Source organism: Aspergillus foveolatus, assembly GCF_047715535.1.
Source record: "Aspergillus foveolatus strain CBS 279.81 unplaced genomic scaffold BDW70scaffold_20, whole genome shotgun sequence".
NCBI lineage: Eukaryota > Fungi > Ascomycota > Eurotiomycetes > Eurotiales > Aspergillaceae > Aspergillus > Aspergillus foveolatus.
Window position 1 is genome coordinate 272,394 of NW_027396084.1, and position 14,448 is coordinate 286,841.

The 14,448-nt window shown below is 51.3% G+C and overlaps 5 protein-coding genes across 5 annotated transcripts; 1 reads left to right on the plus strand and 4 right to left on the minus strand.

Moving 5' to 3' along the window:
* Window positions 1–191: 191 nt before the first annotated feature.
* On the minus strand, window positions 192–3,931 carry BDW70DRAFT_135123 (WD repeat protein). Its single transcript, XM_073736628.1, has 8 exons — window positions 3,694–3,931; window positions 3,485–3,563; window positions 2,135–3,386; window positions 1,874–2,084; window positions 891–1,828; window positions 756–844; window positions 538–706; window positions 192–477 (listed from the first exon to the last, which is right to left on the minus strand). Exons 1-8 carry the CDS (start codon window positions 3,728–3,730, stop codon window positions 220–222), a joined length of 3,033 nt encoding a protein of 1,010 aa, XP_073596616.1. The 5' UTR covers window positions 3,731–3,931; the 3' UTR covers window positions 192–219.
* Window positions 3,932–4,359: 428 nt separating this feature from the next.
* Window positions 4,360–4,587, minus strand: BDW70DRAFT_135124 (putative mitochondrial carrier protein (Pet8)). Its single transcript, XM_073736629.1, has one exon. It carries the CDS (start codon window positions 4,581–4,583, stop codon window positions 4,380–4,382), a length of 204 nt encoding a protein of 67 aa, XP_073596617.1. The 5' UTR covers window positions 4,584–4,587; the 3' UTR covers window positions 4,360–4,379.
* A 1,090-nt stretch (window positions 4,588–5,677) lies between these two features.
* BDW70DRAFT_135126 (putative protein kinase) lies at window positions 5,678–9,352 on the minus strand. The gene is made up of 4 exons (XM_073736630.1): window positions 8,873–9,352; window positions 8,519–8,808; window positions 7,077–8,445; window positions 5,678–7,020 (listed from the first exon to the last, which is right to left on the minus strand). The coding sequence occupies exons 1-4, from the start codon at window positions 8,922–8,924 to the stop codon at window positions 6,251–6,253; spliced, it is 2,481 nt and encodes an 826-aa protein (XP_073596618.1). The 5' UTR covers window positions 8,925–9,352; the 3' UTR covers window positions 5,678–6,250.
* Window positions 9,353–10,636: 1,284 nt separating this feature from the next.
* BDW70DRAFT_135128 (mitochondrial 54S ribosomal protein uL11m) lies at window positions 10,637–11,403 on the minus strand. Its single transcript, XM_073736631.1, has 2 exons — window positions 11,190–11,403; window positions 10,637–11,130 (listed from the first exon to the last, which is right to left on the minus strand). Exons 1-2 carry the CDS (start codon window positions 11,316–11,318, stop codon window positions 10,798–10,800), a joined length of 462 nt encoding a protein of 153 aa, XP_073596619.1. The 5' UTR covers window positions 11,319–11,403; the 3' UTR covers window positions 10,637–10,797.
* A 154-nt stretch (window positions 11,404–11,557) lies between these two features.
* On the plus strand, window positions 11,558–13,343 carry BDW70DRAFT_135129 (survival factor 1 family protein). The gene is made up of 5 exons (XM_073736632.1): window positions 11,558–11,837; window positions 11,919–12,137; window positions 12,213–12,640; window positions 12,693–13,069; window positions 13,118–13,343. Exons 1-5 carry the CDS (start codon window positions 11,818–11,820, stop codon window positions 13,214–13,216), a joined length of 1,143 nt encoding a protein of 380 aa, XP_073596620.1. The 5' UTR covers window positions 11,558–11,817; the 3' UTR covers window positions 13,217–13,343.
* The last annotated feature ends 1,105 nt before the right edge of the window (window positions 13,344–14,448 follow it).

A 14,448-nucleotide genomic window follows, 5' to 3' on the forward strand; every position in this document is an offset into this window, starting at 1 on the left:
CATATAAGGTCGAATATTGTTTCAATTAACTAATATATACAGATGGGACAATATCGACACAGAGAGCAACATCGCTAAGAAGGTAAAACAGAGGTATCGCAGTGCCGCCGTACAAGGATCAGTATCACCTACGCGGGTCAAAGAAGCTGAAATAAAGAAAGAAATACTCTAACAAGCCACTCCACCAGAGTACAAGCTTAATCGCGTAGAAAGCCTCACTTATGTGATATTCGTAGATACCGAACCTGCAGCTGTGCTGCCATGCGAAGCACTCGCTTCCTCACCATTAGGGACCGCACCCGATTCCGACTGAGATTGCTGGTTGGATTGGGCTTCACCCTGGCCGTTGGTGTCGTTCGCAGATCCTATCAGCCGGATCGCCTTCTTACCGTTGGCCTTGTAGTGAAGGACCATGTCGGTAGCGTTTCGCCAGTGAGTGACCTTGATTGTGGCGAGGGTCATATTCGGAGGTATGAGCTTTTCCCTGTTAGCGATTCAAATATTCCTTAAGCGCTGAATCTAGTGTTTGAAGCCCACCTTGTTCTGGCAGTACAGCTCAAGGTACTCCTCCGGTTTGAGTGCGTCCTGCAACGGGTCGTCGGTTGGCTCTTCAATGCGTTCTGATACGTACGCCAGGATCTTCTTGGCTCGAAGCATCCGGTTCGCATTTAGACGGGAGTTGTTGGACGTGCCATTGAGGCTTGGTCTGCAGATTGTCAACGAGCATTCTGTGGCTTATTTCAATTCGCACTTACGTCTCTGGTTTGACGACAGGGGGCAATAGGTCATCGTAGGGTTTTAGCGTAAATGCGATTTTGACAGGCTCCTTGAAAGGCATTTGGTTCTGATAAGTTAGAAACGAACGACTCGAAATATCCGAGACAGCCTACCTTCAGCAGCAGATCGCCTAGCCATAACGGCACCGTCTTCTCAAGCTTCTCTCGATCCTGACTGATATTCTCCAGAGTACCCCTGTAGATATCCGAAGCCACGACGGAGTCTCCTGATTCTTCCTGAATAAAAACCACCGTGCGGGCCGGTATATCCAGCGCTGGTGCTTCGCTCTCGTCGCTAGGCGTAAATGCAGATACTAGCTCCTGGCCCGGGTTAGCGGTGAGGTATTCCTCATACTCATGACGCGTTCGATCAATCAAGCCGCTGAGATTGTTCTCGAAAACTTTCTCTTCTTTCACCGACATCTTTTCTGGCTCCTCCGCCTTCTCCTCCTGGATCTGGGGCTTGACTTCAGACGAAGTGCGTCCTAGTTTCTTGGGAAAGTCCATTCGGAACTTCTTGCCAAAGAGTGAGCCACCCTTTTTGCGCTCCTCTTTATCAGGCTCACTGGCTGCAGCGGGAGTTGGCGTCTGCTCGCCCGGTGTAGGCAACGGCTTGTCAGTATCGATCGCTGCATGCGATTTCGGGGACGAAAAGTAGTCGCTTGACCTATCCGACATTGAACTCCGAGCCATATCGACACTATGATGCGACGTCAAATGATCGTAAGACTCCCCAGGAGACATTCCCAGGTTGTTGTAACTATGTCCATGGTTGAGCACCGACGAGGTCAATGAACCAGGGGTTGTTGCTAAGCCTATGCTAAAGGGGGTTGTAGGACTGGCAATCGAATCACGTCCCGGAACGGCAGACGGGTCTGACGATATCGGCACGGTCAGCTTCCCAGGAATATCCACAGGTGCGGACACGCTATGAGATTTGATCATCTCCTCTGCTCGGGCTTTCGCTTCGGCACGGTGCTCAGCATCACGCTTGACAAGTTCATCGACCAATGGAGCGAAGAGCCAACGGAGGACCCATTTCCCCAGGTTCACTATTCCAGTTAGCCTGAAACTTAAATGTAAACGGGCAAACATACACCTTTGGTCTTCGCGGATTTGTGAATAGTCCGCTAGATCAGCCTCATCTGCGTAAATCTCTGCGTCGAAGCACCGGCCTGGTTCGAGTATTACAGACAACCTCCCCGTTCGAATATCGATCGTGCACCAGTGCGCAACGCTCTCATTAGTGTTGACCTCTAATTCCACATCGTCCATATGACGCTTGCCGAATGACTTGATAGGCACACACTAGGCGCTGTTAGTGAGATGCATTTTCAGTAGAAATAGAGGAAAGTTACCCTAAGCAGGTCCCACAAAACAACTTCGCCCGCGGAATCTTGGGTTAGTGTGCGTTTCCGGTCATTCAAGAGGCAGTACTTGATCAGTCCATGCTGACCTTCCACTGTCTCCTCAGGCAGAGAATAAGCGGGAAGCGTGAGGCCCAGCTCATCGTCGATATCCGGCGGCGGTGAGGATGGCTGCACTTTAGAGGCGGAATCGCCTTGAGTTATCCGTGAACTAGGTAGCGTAGATGTGTTTGAGAGAAGTAAAAGCGATTCAAATGGTATCTTAGTTGGCTTCTCCTTTGGCGGCGACTTGTCATCTGACTGTGCGGTGTCAGAGTCCGGACCACCACGGTCTCTGGGAGCATCGATCTCAGCAGTCGTATCGACATCGCTCCAGCGATTGATACTGGATTTCGGTGTTGCGGTCCAAATATAGTCTCCAGCTGCCACGACTTTGACTACTCCCTCGTGCTCTTGCAATGCAGCCACGCAGATACCCTGTTCAATATCAGAAACATTCCTTGTATCGGTCTTGGCAACCAGGCCAGACCGGTCACTGGAATAAAAAACAGATAAATTCGGATGGTTAGAGTACAGCGACCATACACTGTCGTTATGCATGGTCAATGTGTGCATGCATCTACCCGCCGTCAGAGACCAGATCTTGACGGTTTGATCGGACGAAGCCGTCATGATTGTATCGCCATCACTGTTGATGAGAATATCCCGGATATTATCCGTATGTCCGACAAACTTGGTGATTAATTTTCCGGACTTTGGATCCCACACCCTCACCAACTTCTCCGGCCCTCCGCTGGCAATGACGGAGGATACAGCGCCCAAAGCGTAAACAGAGCCCTTGGCACTCCGCTCCGCGCCCGACGCGCCTATACTGAGGATTTGCCCATTTCCATTGAGGTCCCACAGATTGACCCTGTGATCCAAGCCACCTGATGCAACCCAGGTCGAATGGGAACCCGGACTCGCAAGAGCCTTGACGTAGTCAGTGTGTTTACCAATCGGCTCCGGGACATCGGTGGACTCGGAGTGAGGCCGCCACAACCTGACCGTAGTGTCAGATGAAGCCGTAACAAGGGCAGAGTTGTTTTGTGTTAAGACAATATCGTTGACCCAATGCGTGTGCGCCTGGACCTGGTTTCGAAACTTTGTAGGACCAGGTTGCCGAGCTGAGGACGAGGACGAGGTAAGAGAGGGAAGGTCAAGGTCCCATGAGCATATCACTCCATCGCGACCAGCCGAGTAACTGTTTTGAAAGAGAGCGATTAGGAACGGAGTTACTGCGAGGACCGCGACAGCAGCGTTTATCTCGGTAAGCAGTGTTAAATGGATTGGAACACTTACAGAATGGAATTCGCTGAATCGATCGCTAAGCCATTGACGCCCAGCCGATGACCACCGGGTGCATCAGAGGGAGGGAGCACTGGATAAATGCCGATGCTTGTGTTAGCATCGAGTGCAGACATTGCGAATGTAGGATATGGACGGGGACTGCGAGGGCAAACAGAAGGAGGTAGAAACAAAGGAATGTTGTGATCACGCAGTTGACTTACCATATGTGACCCTTTGGTGGCTTAATTTGCGTGCCATGCAGCAGGCGACGACAGCGACAGAGTGCGGGTGAAGCAGTAAAGTGCGGAGGAACCGGGTGATGCGGAGGTTGTGACAGGCCGATCGCTCACCAACAGTAGATAAGACAGGCGGCAGTGGGGACAAGCATTCCCTGCAGTTACAAAAAACATACAAAGCATGCAACAGACACAGAATAGACAAAGTTAAGTGCACCAAACAAAGATGACGCCCAAGAGAAGGAGAGGATGAGGAGAAGCGGGGATTTGAGATGGAGTTGTTTTACTTGTGCCTGTTGTTAGCTAGTGAATGGATTTGTTAAGCCGGTGCTAAGCCACCGCATCCTTTCAGGTCCCAGCACCCTGAACATGCTATGCTTGTATATGCTATCTGCGCATGGAACCTATCTAATGATACTGATACGACAGTTTGATCTGCCGTCGAGGCGAAACGGAAACCATACCCGCGAGCAGCCTCAGATACAGTAAAGAGAGGTTTCTGAAGTCAGTCTAACCCCGCATCCCAAATGCTGGAGACGTCTGTAGCAAGCTTTAGTAGCGAGGCGGGTTACACGGGACTGGAAAATAGCCTATCTATGAGTACTATCCTCTATAGAATCTATCCTCTAACAGTATATATACATAACTATTATACATCGCGTTTCAACATTCTACTCCTTCGACCTCCGCTCCATAGTATTCCAGGCGAACTGGTAACTTCCCAAGAACACTGCACCTCCAATACCGATCCACGCAACCCGGGGCTGGATACCCCTGAAGAACGCGCCAAAGCCTTCCGCAGAGATTCCCTGCACGACTTCCCTAAGTCGAACCCCGGATTTGCCCTCCGCACCATCGCCCCGCCGCGCCAGCATAACCCGTGTTTTGATAACATCCAGCGGCGTCGTCAACCCAGCCGAGATCGCACCGGCAATGCTTCCAAAGATTGCGCTCGTGGACGCCGGCACCGGCCCTTCCAACTGTCGACGTCTAGCATATGTTTCCTTCATCGTCTCCCACATGCTAAACTGCAGGACCGCGAATGGAATCTCTCGCGCAATTGTAATCCCCGCCCCCCGGTACAGTTCCCGTACGACCTGTCCATAGCCGCCCTTTGCGCCTCTCGTCGGGTCCGGATGCCGCAGGGCTAAGATATCCTTTAGGGCAAGCAGACTCGAGCCGCCGAAAAGGCCAGCCTGCGCTCTTTGTTTGACAACCTCCGTTGGCACCCTGATTGCGCATGCTGCAATCTCGCCCATCGACGACGCGAGCGACTGTGCGAGGATTGTATGGCTGCGGGACTGTGACTCGAGGTTTGTTGATAGGGAGCGCTTGACGCCATCGTAGACGATGAAGAAGGATGCAGCCGAGGGGGCTGAGCCGAGGAGAACAGATGGGAGGCCGGCGTATATGCCACGGATAGTCTGTCTGAGTGAGACGCTCGGAGTAGGGACGGATGGGCCGTGGTGCCTGGCTTTCTGGAGACGGGTCTTGATGGTGTCGAGCGGGTAAAGGGAGCAATCAACCGTAAGACCGGCAACAGCGCCGGCCTAAAGAAAATAGGAGAAAGACTAGGTCAGCCGCGGTAAAGGCTTGAAGTTAATCGGTGTCTTTCGCGTACAATTAGAGACCTGGTCCAAAGCGAGGACACTAATGGCCCTTGCTCTCGTGACTCAGTCATTGGTGTTCAGTGGATATGGAGCGACTCAGATCACGATAACCTCAAGGTCGCACTTTGATCCCACACAAATCAAGACCGAAAGTGTAAGGGAAGAGGGTGGGTGAAGAGCCAGAGAGAGGAAATTGATGAGGTCGGAGCTTACTTGCTGTCCAACATTTTGTCGGCAGTCCTCCCGCCATGCCTTATCTCCGCCGATACCGGTTATCGCAAGCTGATTGGCACTGTTCACCACTAAAAATACAACTCACATTCCGGGGTTATTGTTTTTTTCTGTCGTATATAGATAATCTATTGCTATGCTGGTCTTTGGGTAGAATTAACGACAGGTAAATAAAGGAAACAGACACTGAGGATGGCAAAGACCGTATCACAAGACTCATGTACAAGGTGGACTTTCTTGGAGGTGAAGAACGAAGCCAAAAGGGAATAACACAGCACGGAAAGAAGAAAATAAAAAGAAAAAGAAAAAGGAAAAAAAGAAGAAAAGGAGGAAGTAATCTAGCAACCAAGTCCCGGAGAAAGGCAAATAAAGTGCTGCAGCATGGGCACCCACCACAACGCCGAGTCGAGACTGAAAACACAAGTTGGAAATTAGGTAGTCGAGGCAAGATGGTGTATAAACAATTGACCACGGACATCTTTCGCAAAGAAAGTAAAACAAGCCCACCACCCGGGGGGAAACAGAAAGCAAATTCCAGAAAGGATTGATGACACGTCTGGTCTAACTATAGTTAGCAGAGCCGTAAAAATCATCATGAAAGAACAGTATGAAACACAAGACGCCATGCATCTAGAAACGCAAAACACGGAAAGATAGAAGCTTTTCTCAGGTTGCTCATTATACACAATCAGCTGGCAGACTCATTTGGCCTTGCTGGCCACCGGTACACTAGGGGAAGGGGGCTCAAGGACGTGCGTATGGCCAGGAGCTTTGATCACTTCTCCAGTCACCTCCTGCTGACATGCTTTGATATTACGGACCCACTCGTCCGTGAGCACGTCGTCGAGCGTTGCCCGGTCTTTCACGCTCACTTTGAGCATGCGACCAATGATGTAGCGGCTTTCCCGGGGAAGGAGCCGAAGTAGCCTCCAAGGCCCTTTGATGACTTCCTGACGTTGGCCAGCCGCTTGCGCCGACCCGGGCGGAAGTGGAGGTGCCTCTTTGCTGGTGGTCCGAGTGGGTTTGTTCTGTGCATTAGCCTTGTCACAGTTGGCGTCCTTTGTTGCTGGCTTCTCCTGTGTGGTCTCCGGGGGGAGGTTTTCCTCTTGATTGCCTGTCATGGGCTTGACAGGGGACCGCGGGGGCGTAGCCATGATTTTCGAAGGCTCTTCGCTTATGTTTGCCGCGTACTGCGGAGGCTTGTCCTCAATGGCGGCACTATGTAAATCCGGCGCAGATTTGACGGGGCGGTGCCGTCTTGGATCAGCGTCCGGAACCGGAGTGCCCGGTGTCGGCGTTGAAACAAACAGTCTATAAGAGTTATCGCTAACTCGGGGTTGCTTCCATGGGAATCTGCGTAGGCTCATGCAGCAGAAAATAATAGCCAGAGACCAGATATCTGTTGGGCGGGGGTCATATTTCTTCTCGTCGTAAACCTCTGGTGCCAGATATGGATCCGAGCCAACGATTCCTGAAAGAAGTCAGTACTGTTTCCCACAAGCATCCGTAGATGTTGGATTGACTTACCTGATGCGGGCACTATGTCATTCTCAAAGGGATATCGGAAAACCACTGCACTTCCAAAATCAATGAGCTTCATGATTCCATGCTCATTGACTACTACGTTGTCCAACTTCAAGTCCCGATGAGCTAAACCCATTCCGTGGAGGTAAGCAACACCACTTAGGATCTGCTTGAAAGAGCAGGCGACTTCGTCTTTCGACATCTTGCCCGTCATGACAATTGCAAACAAGTCGTACGGCGCATATTCCATAACCTCGTACCAGTGGCTTCCCTCTTGAATGATATCGAGTGTTTCGATGATATTTCCGTGATGAAGAGTGGACCCAATGCAAAATTCAGCAGTCACCTTCTTGGAGTATTCCTTCATTGTTTCCCAGGAATGGCGCTCCCTGAACTGCTTAACGGCAAATGTTACACCGTCGCTATTACGCTTAAGCAGCCGAACAGAGCCACCGGCGCCCGAGCCCAGAACCTTCCCAAGCTTACCATACTTGGAATTGAGGCCATGATCATCCGCAAATGGGACGTTATCGGTTGCCATTTGATAAGGCGTGTTCTTTCCGGATGAGCGGCTGGATTTCTTCGATGTAGGTGATTCCCCGCGCTTATGCTTGTGGCCCATTTTGAAGAATCGCTTGAGTTCCGCCATATGGCCATGCGGCTTGCTTTCTGTATCTGGCTGTCGCACATCTTTCTTCCCCCCGAAGATACCGGCACGCTTGTCGCTTCCCTTTAGATCCGACGCACTGGACGAGCGCGCCGTTGATGGGCGAGCATACGTTCCAGAATGTTGACCCCTGCGCTTCAGGTCGCGACCGTTGAATATGAACCGCGGGTCAAGCTGCGCAAGATTTTTCGATTGAGGGGGCCGCTTGCTGCGTGCGTAAGGGTCATTCGGTTCGCCAATTGGGGTGATCGCGCCTGGAGGAGTATAGCTGTTGACGGCGACGCTGGGTGTCATTGGTGGGCTTTCATCACGAGAGCCTGCTTCAGGGCCAACGAAGAACTGTGCTCGATGTCGTGTCCCATTGAGTGGATGCGAGGATGTCTGGGTGACACCAGTTTGTTTCGACAATTGATCTGTTGACGGAGGGCGCGAACTGGGGGCACTCTGTGCAACTGCATTCTTGGATTGCGCGCTTGTTGGCGGCGAAGCTGACGGGGTGATTTCGGACGGCTGGGACGGCAGAGGAGGCGCTTGCTTTGCTGTTGTCCGGGCAGGCTCAGTGGGTGCAGAATCGTTGTTTTTCGCTTCATGCGAATGAGTCGCGGCTGGCGTGAGGGGAGGCGATTGCATTGCCGAGGCTGGAGGAGAGGTATGAGTTGAAGGCAGATTCGATCCATTCCGCTCGTTTGACTCTCGAGAAGCGACCTAGAATGACAAGCAAACAATCAGAAAATCAACACTCCATGCAACAGGGTAAAAACTGGGAAGTAGAGCGTACTCTTGATGCCGGGAGAGACACTGGATCGTATGAGAAGTTGAACAGTCTTGACTCTTGTAGCGTGGATTTCTGAAGGGAAGCTGCGAGAGAGCGAAGCTCGTCTTCTTGCTTCTGACTGTTCTGAGACGCGGCCCGGTTTACATCTGCAGACGACCCTGGGAGCTCATACTCCTCAGTTACAGAGGAAAACCGGACTTGTGCCGGTTGTTGCTTATTTTTAGCGTCACTGCTGCCCGAATCAGAATGTCGTCCGGTAGCCGTCCGTTCTACGGACTGAGGCTCTGGGTTTGCTGCAGAATATGGCCGTCTTGTTAGAAGGAGTCTCTGGAAACCGGGGGGAGTGCTATTGCCCACCGAATTGCGCAGGGTTTCTCCCATCGGCGAAGTCAGTGGGTTTGGACGTCATGATGTCGAGGACTGCGGGCGCAAATCATGCCCCTCCAAAGACGTAATGATCACTGAATCGATGAGAGATGGAAAGTAGGCCAAGTGTATTCCATGTAAAAATTGCTTTTTCGGAGCGGACGGCGGACCAAACTGGGTGGTACAAGGTGCGAATCGACGGGGTCTCGCGTGGTCGACGGAGCAAATCTTTCGTCAAGCCCGATTGCTGCTGTTACTCACAACGGCCCGGGAGCTTTACAGGCGGCGTCACGGGTGCAGACCCGGAGAGAAACGGATAGGGAGAAATGCGGGCCACCGAGAAAACCCAAAACAGCACCGTTCGGTTTGTCGTAGCCGGTACGAAGAGAGCGAGGAGCGGGAGCGAGGAAGAGTGGAGAGAATCTGAGTGTAGAATATGGAGGAGAGGGAGGGGTGTGAGCGAGACTAGAGAGCAGAACAGGGAACTAGAGGAGAGAGAAAGCAGGAGCGGCGGCGGCGTCTCCGACTTGGAGATAAAAACAAGCGGCGGCAATAGCGGCGAGATCCACTACTGCTTGACTCCGTCCGGGTCGGTCTAGATTGACGCAGACTGGCTTATTTGACTGCGGTCACTGTAAATGAGCGTAGCCTAGAGACCAGGATTCAGGAAGAGAAAGACGATAAAGACGACGATTGTGTAGACGATTGAGTAGAGAGGGCTGGCGAAACGGGAGGAGAATGTTCGCCAAGTGAAGGCTACGTCTACCTACTCAGATATCAACGATCCGGAATCTCGCGGGAAACCGTATTGATGACTACATTGGACCGTTGGATGGTCCGTCCTATCCGTCATCCACATGCCTAAGTCCAAGGCTATCCGGTGTCCAGTGTCCAGTGCGTGTCCAGTGTCCATCTGACGGCGTCTGCCCCGCTATGTTACAGCAGCCTCAGCAGGGCCTACGGTGCAGACCTTACGTAGTAAGTAATAATGCTATTATACCAAGTTAGGTTGGTGGCTGAACATGGATTCCGCATTGGTCGCTTCTCCAGTTCGGTGAGGGATTCCAGAAGCAGCCGGGGTCCAGTACTCCATTGCTCCTTGCATGCCGAATACGGGGTACATCATCCATAGATGCCTTTCCTCCTGTCCCTTTGATTGGCAGTCGTTTCTATTCCCCTTCCGGCAAAAATATCAAACATAGCTATCAAACATAGTTCATTTGTTCTCTCGAATTTCGACGATCTCGACTCTCCCGAGTTGGTTAATCTCCAATTCGGGTCCAGCTTCGTCATCGAGCTATGGCCAGCTATCGTACTCTGTATTTCTTTGTGGGGTTAAACGAGCTGGGGTCAATACAGAGATCCCCTAGTCCAGCCTAGCCTCTCACTAAGGAAATCTCAGCGTGCGGTGAACAGGTTACCGCCAAGCACACAATTATTGGCACCGCCTGCACTGCATATTTCAGTCTCCTTGATTCTATCATCATCATTTCTCCTGTTCTTGCGCCAAGCCGTTGGACATGGCTATGATCTTCGAAGTAACCATCGCAGTCAGTCAGTAGCACAGAACATCACCATCATACGCTTGGCTCTGGGCATTCCCTTCGCTCCGTCCTCTTCTTCCTACTTGCCCAACCTTATTTCCCGTTTCTATCCCCCATTATAGACTTCCCGCGGTCAGTACGTTGGCTCTGTTCGTCTCTTGATAGGTGCTTGTGGATAGGGTGCCTTGGCTGCCTTGGCTGACCGCCTATATTGTGTAGTGATGCGAGTTCATTGCGCTTCTATACCGCATGCGAAAGCTATCGTACATAGTATAACAGACCCATCTCCGAGAACGCCGGTATCATAATATCCAAAGTTGCTGTACATGCAATGACACCATATGATTCAAGTAGCCCTCGCCATTAGACTCCCTATGGGACAACCTGAATGCCGACAGACTTGGCCTGTGCCATAACACTCTTGCAAAGTCCCTCCAAGCTCAACCCCGACAATCTCGTCTCTGACTGCTTGATCTTCGCGATTTCGTAAACGTGCTTCAAGGAGATCTTGCCAATGAACTCGTGGCCGGGTCTCTGGGCGCCGCGGATTCGATTCTTGCGTGGTTCTACCTTGGCGGCTTGCAACAGTAAGTATGTCGTCGTCGGCGTTCGCAGGTCGAAATGGAAGGAGCGATCGGGGCGGACTGTGACGCGGGCGGGAATAGGAACTCCGGTAGTGATGTGCGCTGTTCGCGCGTTGAATTCCTATACGAATCAGCGACAATTCTTGCGTTTTCCTAGCAGTATAATCCAATGCTGCATACCTTACAAAAATCCATGCTTTTGACACCCTTACTACCCAGAGCCGGACCGACGGGCGGACTGGGACTGGCCTGTCCGGCTCCCACGATGAGTTTGACGATCTGGTCTTTGGCGATAGCTTTCTTGGCCATTGTGAATGGGAACGGGAAAAGGGTCAAGAAGGGTCAAGAAGGGCTCAATTCGTCAATGTCAACTGATCTGTTGCCCTTCCTGCGGCCAAGATTTTCGAGATGGATGGGCGGCCGGAATCGGCGTTTCTATTCTTCCGGATGACGGGTCAGCCCTCAGTGGACGGGCACGTCCGGTGCTGAGCGCAAAATGCTGGACGTCATAACAAACCATCGCTGCTGCTCCAGCTGAGCACTCGATCAGTGCTCGACGTGGACTGTAGTTGTAGTTCTCACGTAAAGGTAGCTTCATGAGAATCCACTTGCCTCGTAATACTATCCGATCTTCTCTTTCATTCATTACCCTACCTCGCGTCCCCTGTCCAAAGCTCGTGCTGTTTGTCGATTGGAAGACTCTTTTGGGCCCCGCGCGCTATCGATTTCTCCCTGATCTTCGATCTCCATTGCTCTTCCTTAGACCCTTTCCACTTTCCCTGAACAACTCCCTTTCTCTCTATCCACCATGAATTGGCTCAAATCCACGTATGCTTTCCCCTTTCTGTCTACTATCGTCGTCCGTCGACTGCAAGTGTCTATTTCAGCTTGCTAACTACCCCCATATAGTCTGTCCGCCGTTGCGGGCACGCAGGAACCGATATATGGCCCTGAAGCCATCCAGCCGGTCTCCCAGCAACAGACTGAGGATGCCCCGTACACCGAGCTCACCAAGCACGACTTGCGGTGGCGTGCCTACCAGTACACCAATGTCGAGACTCAGACGTACTATGTTATGGCTGATAATGGCACGCTGGTGATGGTCCAGATCATCTACAGCAACATCGCGTGAGTCAGCCTTTGTACTACCCTTTGTCGTTAAGATTTGGGCGTCATATAATTCTGACTGTACGGTTCTATCAGGGGCATCCATACTACCGCCCAGTTCAACTGCAAGATCTTCAACACTTCCGGCGACGGTACCCCACACATTTGGTTCTCGGACCCTCTATACAACCACATGTTCGATGAAAGCATGTCCTCCTTTGCTGCTGATAACATCTCACTGTCTCTGAATGAGGAGGGCAATGCCTACACCCTTAAGTCCGCCGTGAACGAAGGGTGTCTTGTGGACTTGACGTTCAACCGCGCTGCGCCTGGTTTTGCTATTGGCAAAGATGGTACTACATACTTTGGTACCGACCCCCAGAATCCCTGGGGTTCGATGCGCCATATGTTCTGGCCTCGCTGTAATGTCACGGGAACCATCACCACAAAGGAGAAGGTGCACGACATGACAGGCCGAGGAATGTTCTCTCAGGCTCTTCAGGGAATGAAGCCCCACCATGCAGGTACGTCAGAAACGTGTTAGATTAGATGTTGTCACGCTTCTAACAGGGACAGCTTCCCGCTGGAACTTCATCAACTTTCAAACTCCGTCATTTTCCGCTATCATGATGGAGTTCACAACACCACCATCGTACGGGTCTACCGTGGTTAATGTTGGCGGTATCGCCAAGGACGGCGAGATCATCTATGCCGGAACTACCAACAGTGCAACCCACACAGAGGCGTCTAAAGACGAGACGAGCGACTGGCCGGAGCCCAAGTCCATCAAATGGGTCTGGGAAGGCAAGACGAAAGACGGCAAACCCGTTACGGCGGAAGTTGATGGCCCCCTCGGCCCTAAGCTAGACCGTATCGACGTCATGGCCGAAGTGCCGGGCTTTATCAAGACCATTGCCGGTAGCGTCGCAGGGGCACGACCGTACATCTTCCAGGTAAGCCACCATCATTGTGGGTATTGCTCCAAGCTTACAATTCGGCAGTACTCCCCTCAACAGAAGCTCTCCCTCAAACTCAAGGTCGGTGACGAGGAGTTCACGGAGGAGGGCAGCATGTTCTCCGAGGCAACTTTCATTTCTTAAATGCTTTACGTACATATAATGTTTCCTTTGTAACGGCGTTGAGTGCTTGCTCAATATACGTGCCACGAAATTACATTACATATCCATAAAGCAGCCGAGTCTACGGAGTAATACAGAATAGTGTATAGTTTAATGCCAATCCCGCTTCTCAAAGGTCCATTCCAGCCCCTCATTGCAACTCTGTTTGTCTCTAACCCGCTCATCTCAACATCTAATCTTGTGTTAGACTGTCTCATCACCAAGGTCAACCAAGTGTTATATCGTAATTTACTGCCAGCCACCCCTTTCGACATATATCTCTCCTCAACCTTCACTTGCCTCCGCACCAACTACGCCTTCGTCAATTCTCAACATCGATACTGTTGCAATATACGCATTCTGCCTTTGTTACGTCTACAAATTGCCATCTTAAATGCCTTCCCTTATTTCTACACCCCAGTCCACTGGCCTTCGTGGCCTCGCTACTTCAAAGTGTCGTCGCCACAAGTACGTCTTCCACAGTGCGGTGGCCGTTCTCAACCATCCTCCTCTCCCTAACAAATATACAAACTAACGAAGTCCGCAGAAAGCTTCGTGAAAGCATCATGGGCGTCAGTACGTTAACCCTGTCCTCAGCTCAAACTTCTGACCAAGCTTTCTTCCGTCACTTCACGAGAAACACCGAAGCCCCATCAGAGCAGTCCAACTAATACTTCTCCTCTATTTACCCAGCACGCCCGGCAATCCGGTATGACGCCGGCCCTCGGCAGTGAGGTAGATCCTAATGCCAGAGATGTAACATAGCCGTCTCGCACGTCGAGGTGGTGTGTACAGGATTAAGAATGAGATCTACGATGAGATCAGGATTGTTTTGAAGGAAAGACTTGCGGAGGTATGTATACTTATTCTTTTTCTCCACCTTTTCTGGGAAAGGTGCAGTTTGTGTTAGTGTGGCTAGAGGATTCGCGTCCTCTTAGGTGTAGTCCTCTCTCGATAAATATGGCTAACAAGAATAAGACACTGAAGCAGGTCAGCCTCGTCATGGAATCGGGAACGATTCCTTCCTGTGAAAGAAAGGTAAGTCAAAGCTACACTTCCTTGGCCTCGATTGAATACCTAAAGGTGACATTGTTTTCTCTATAGCTTGTCACGACAAGAGATGTGAGTTCCTGATCGAGCCCCTAACATCTAGCTGGACACCTTTCCAGCCTAATTCGGCTCTGTCGAATTGAGCAGAGGCTGATTTGTTACTC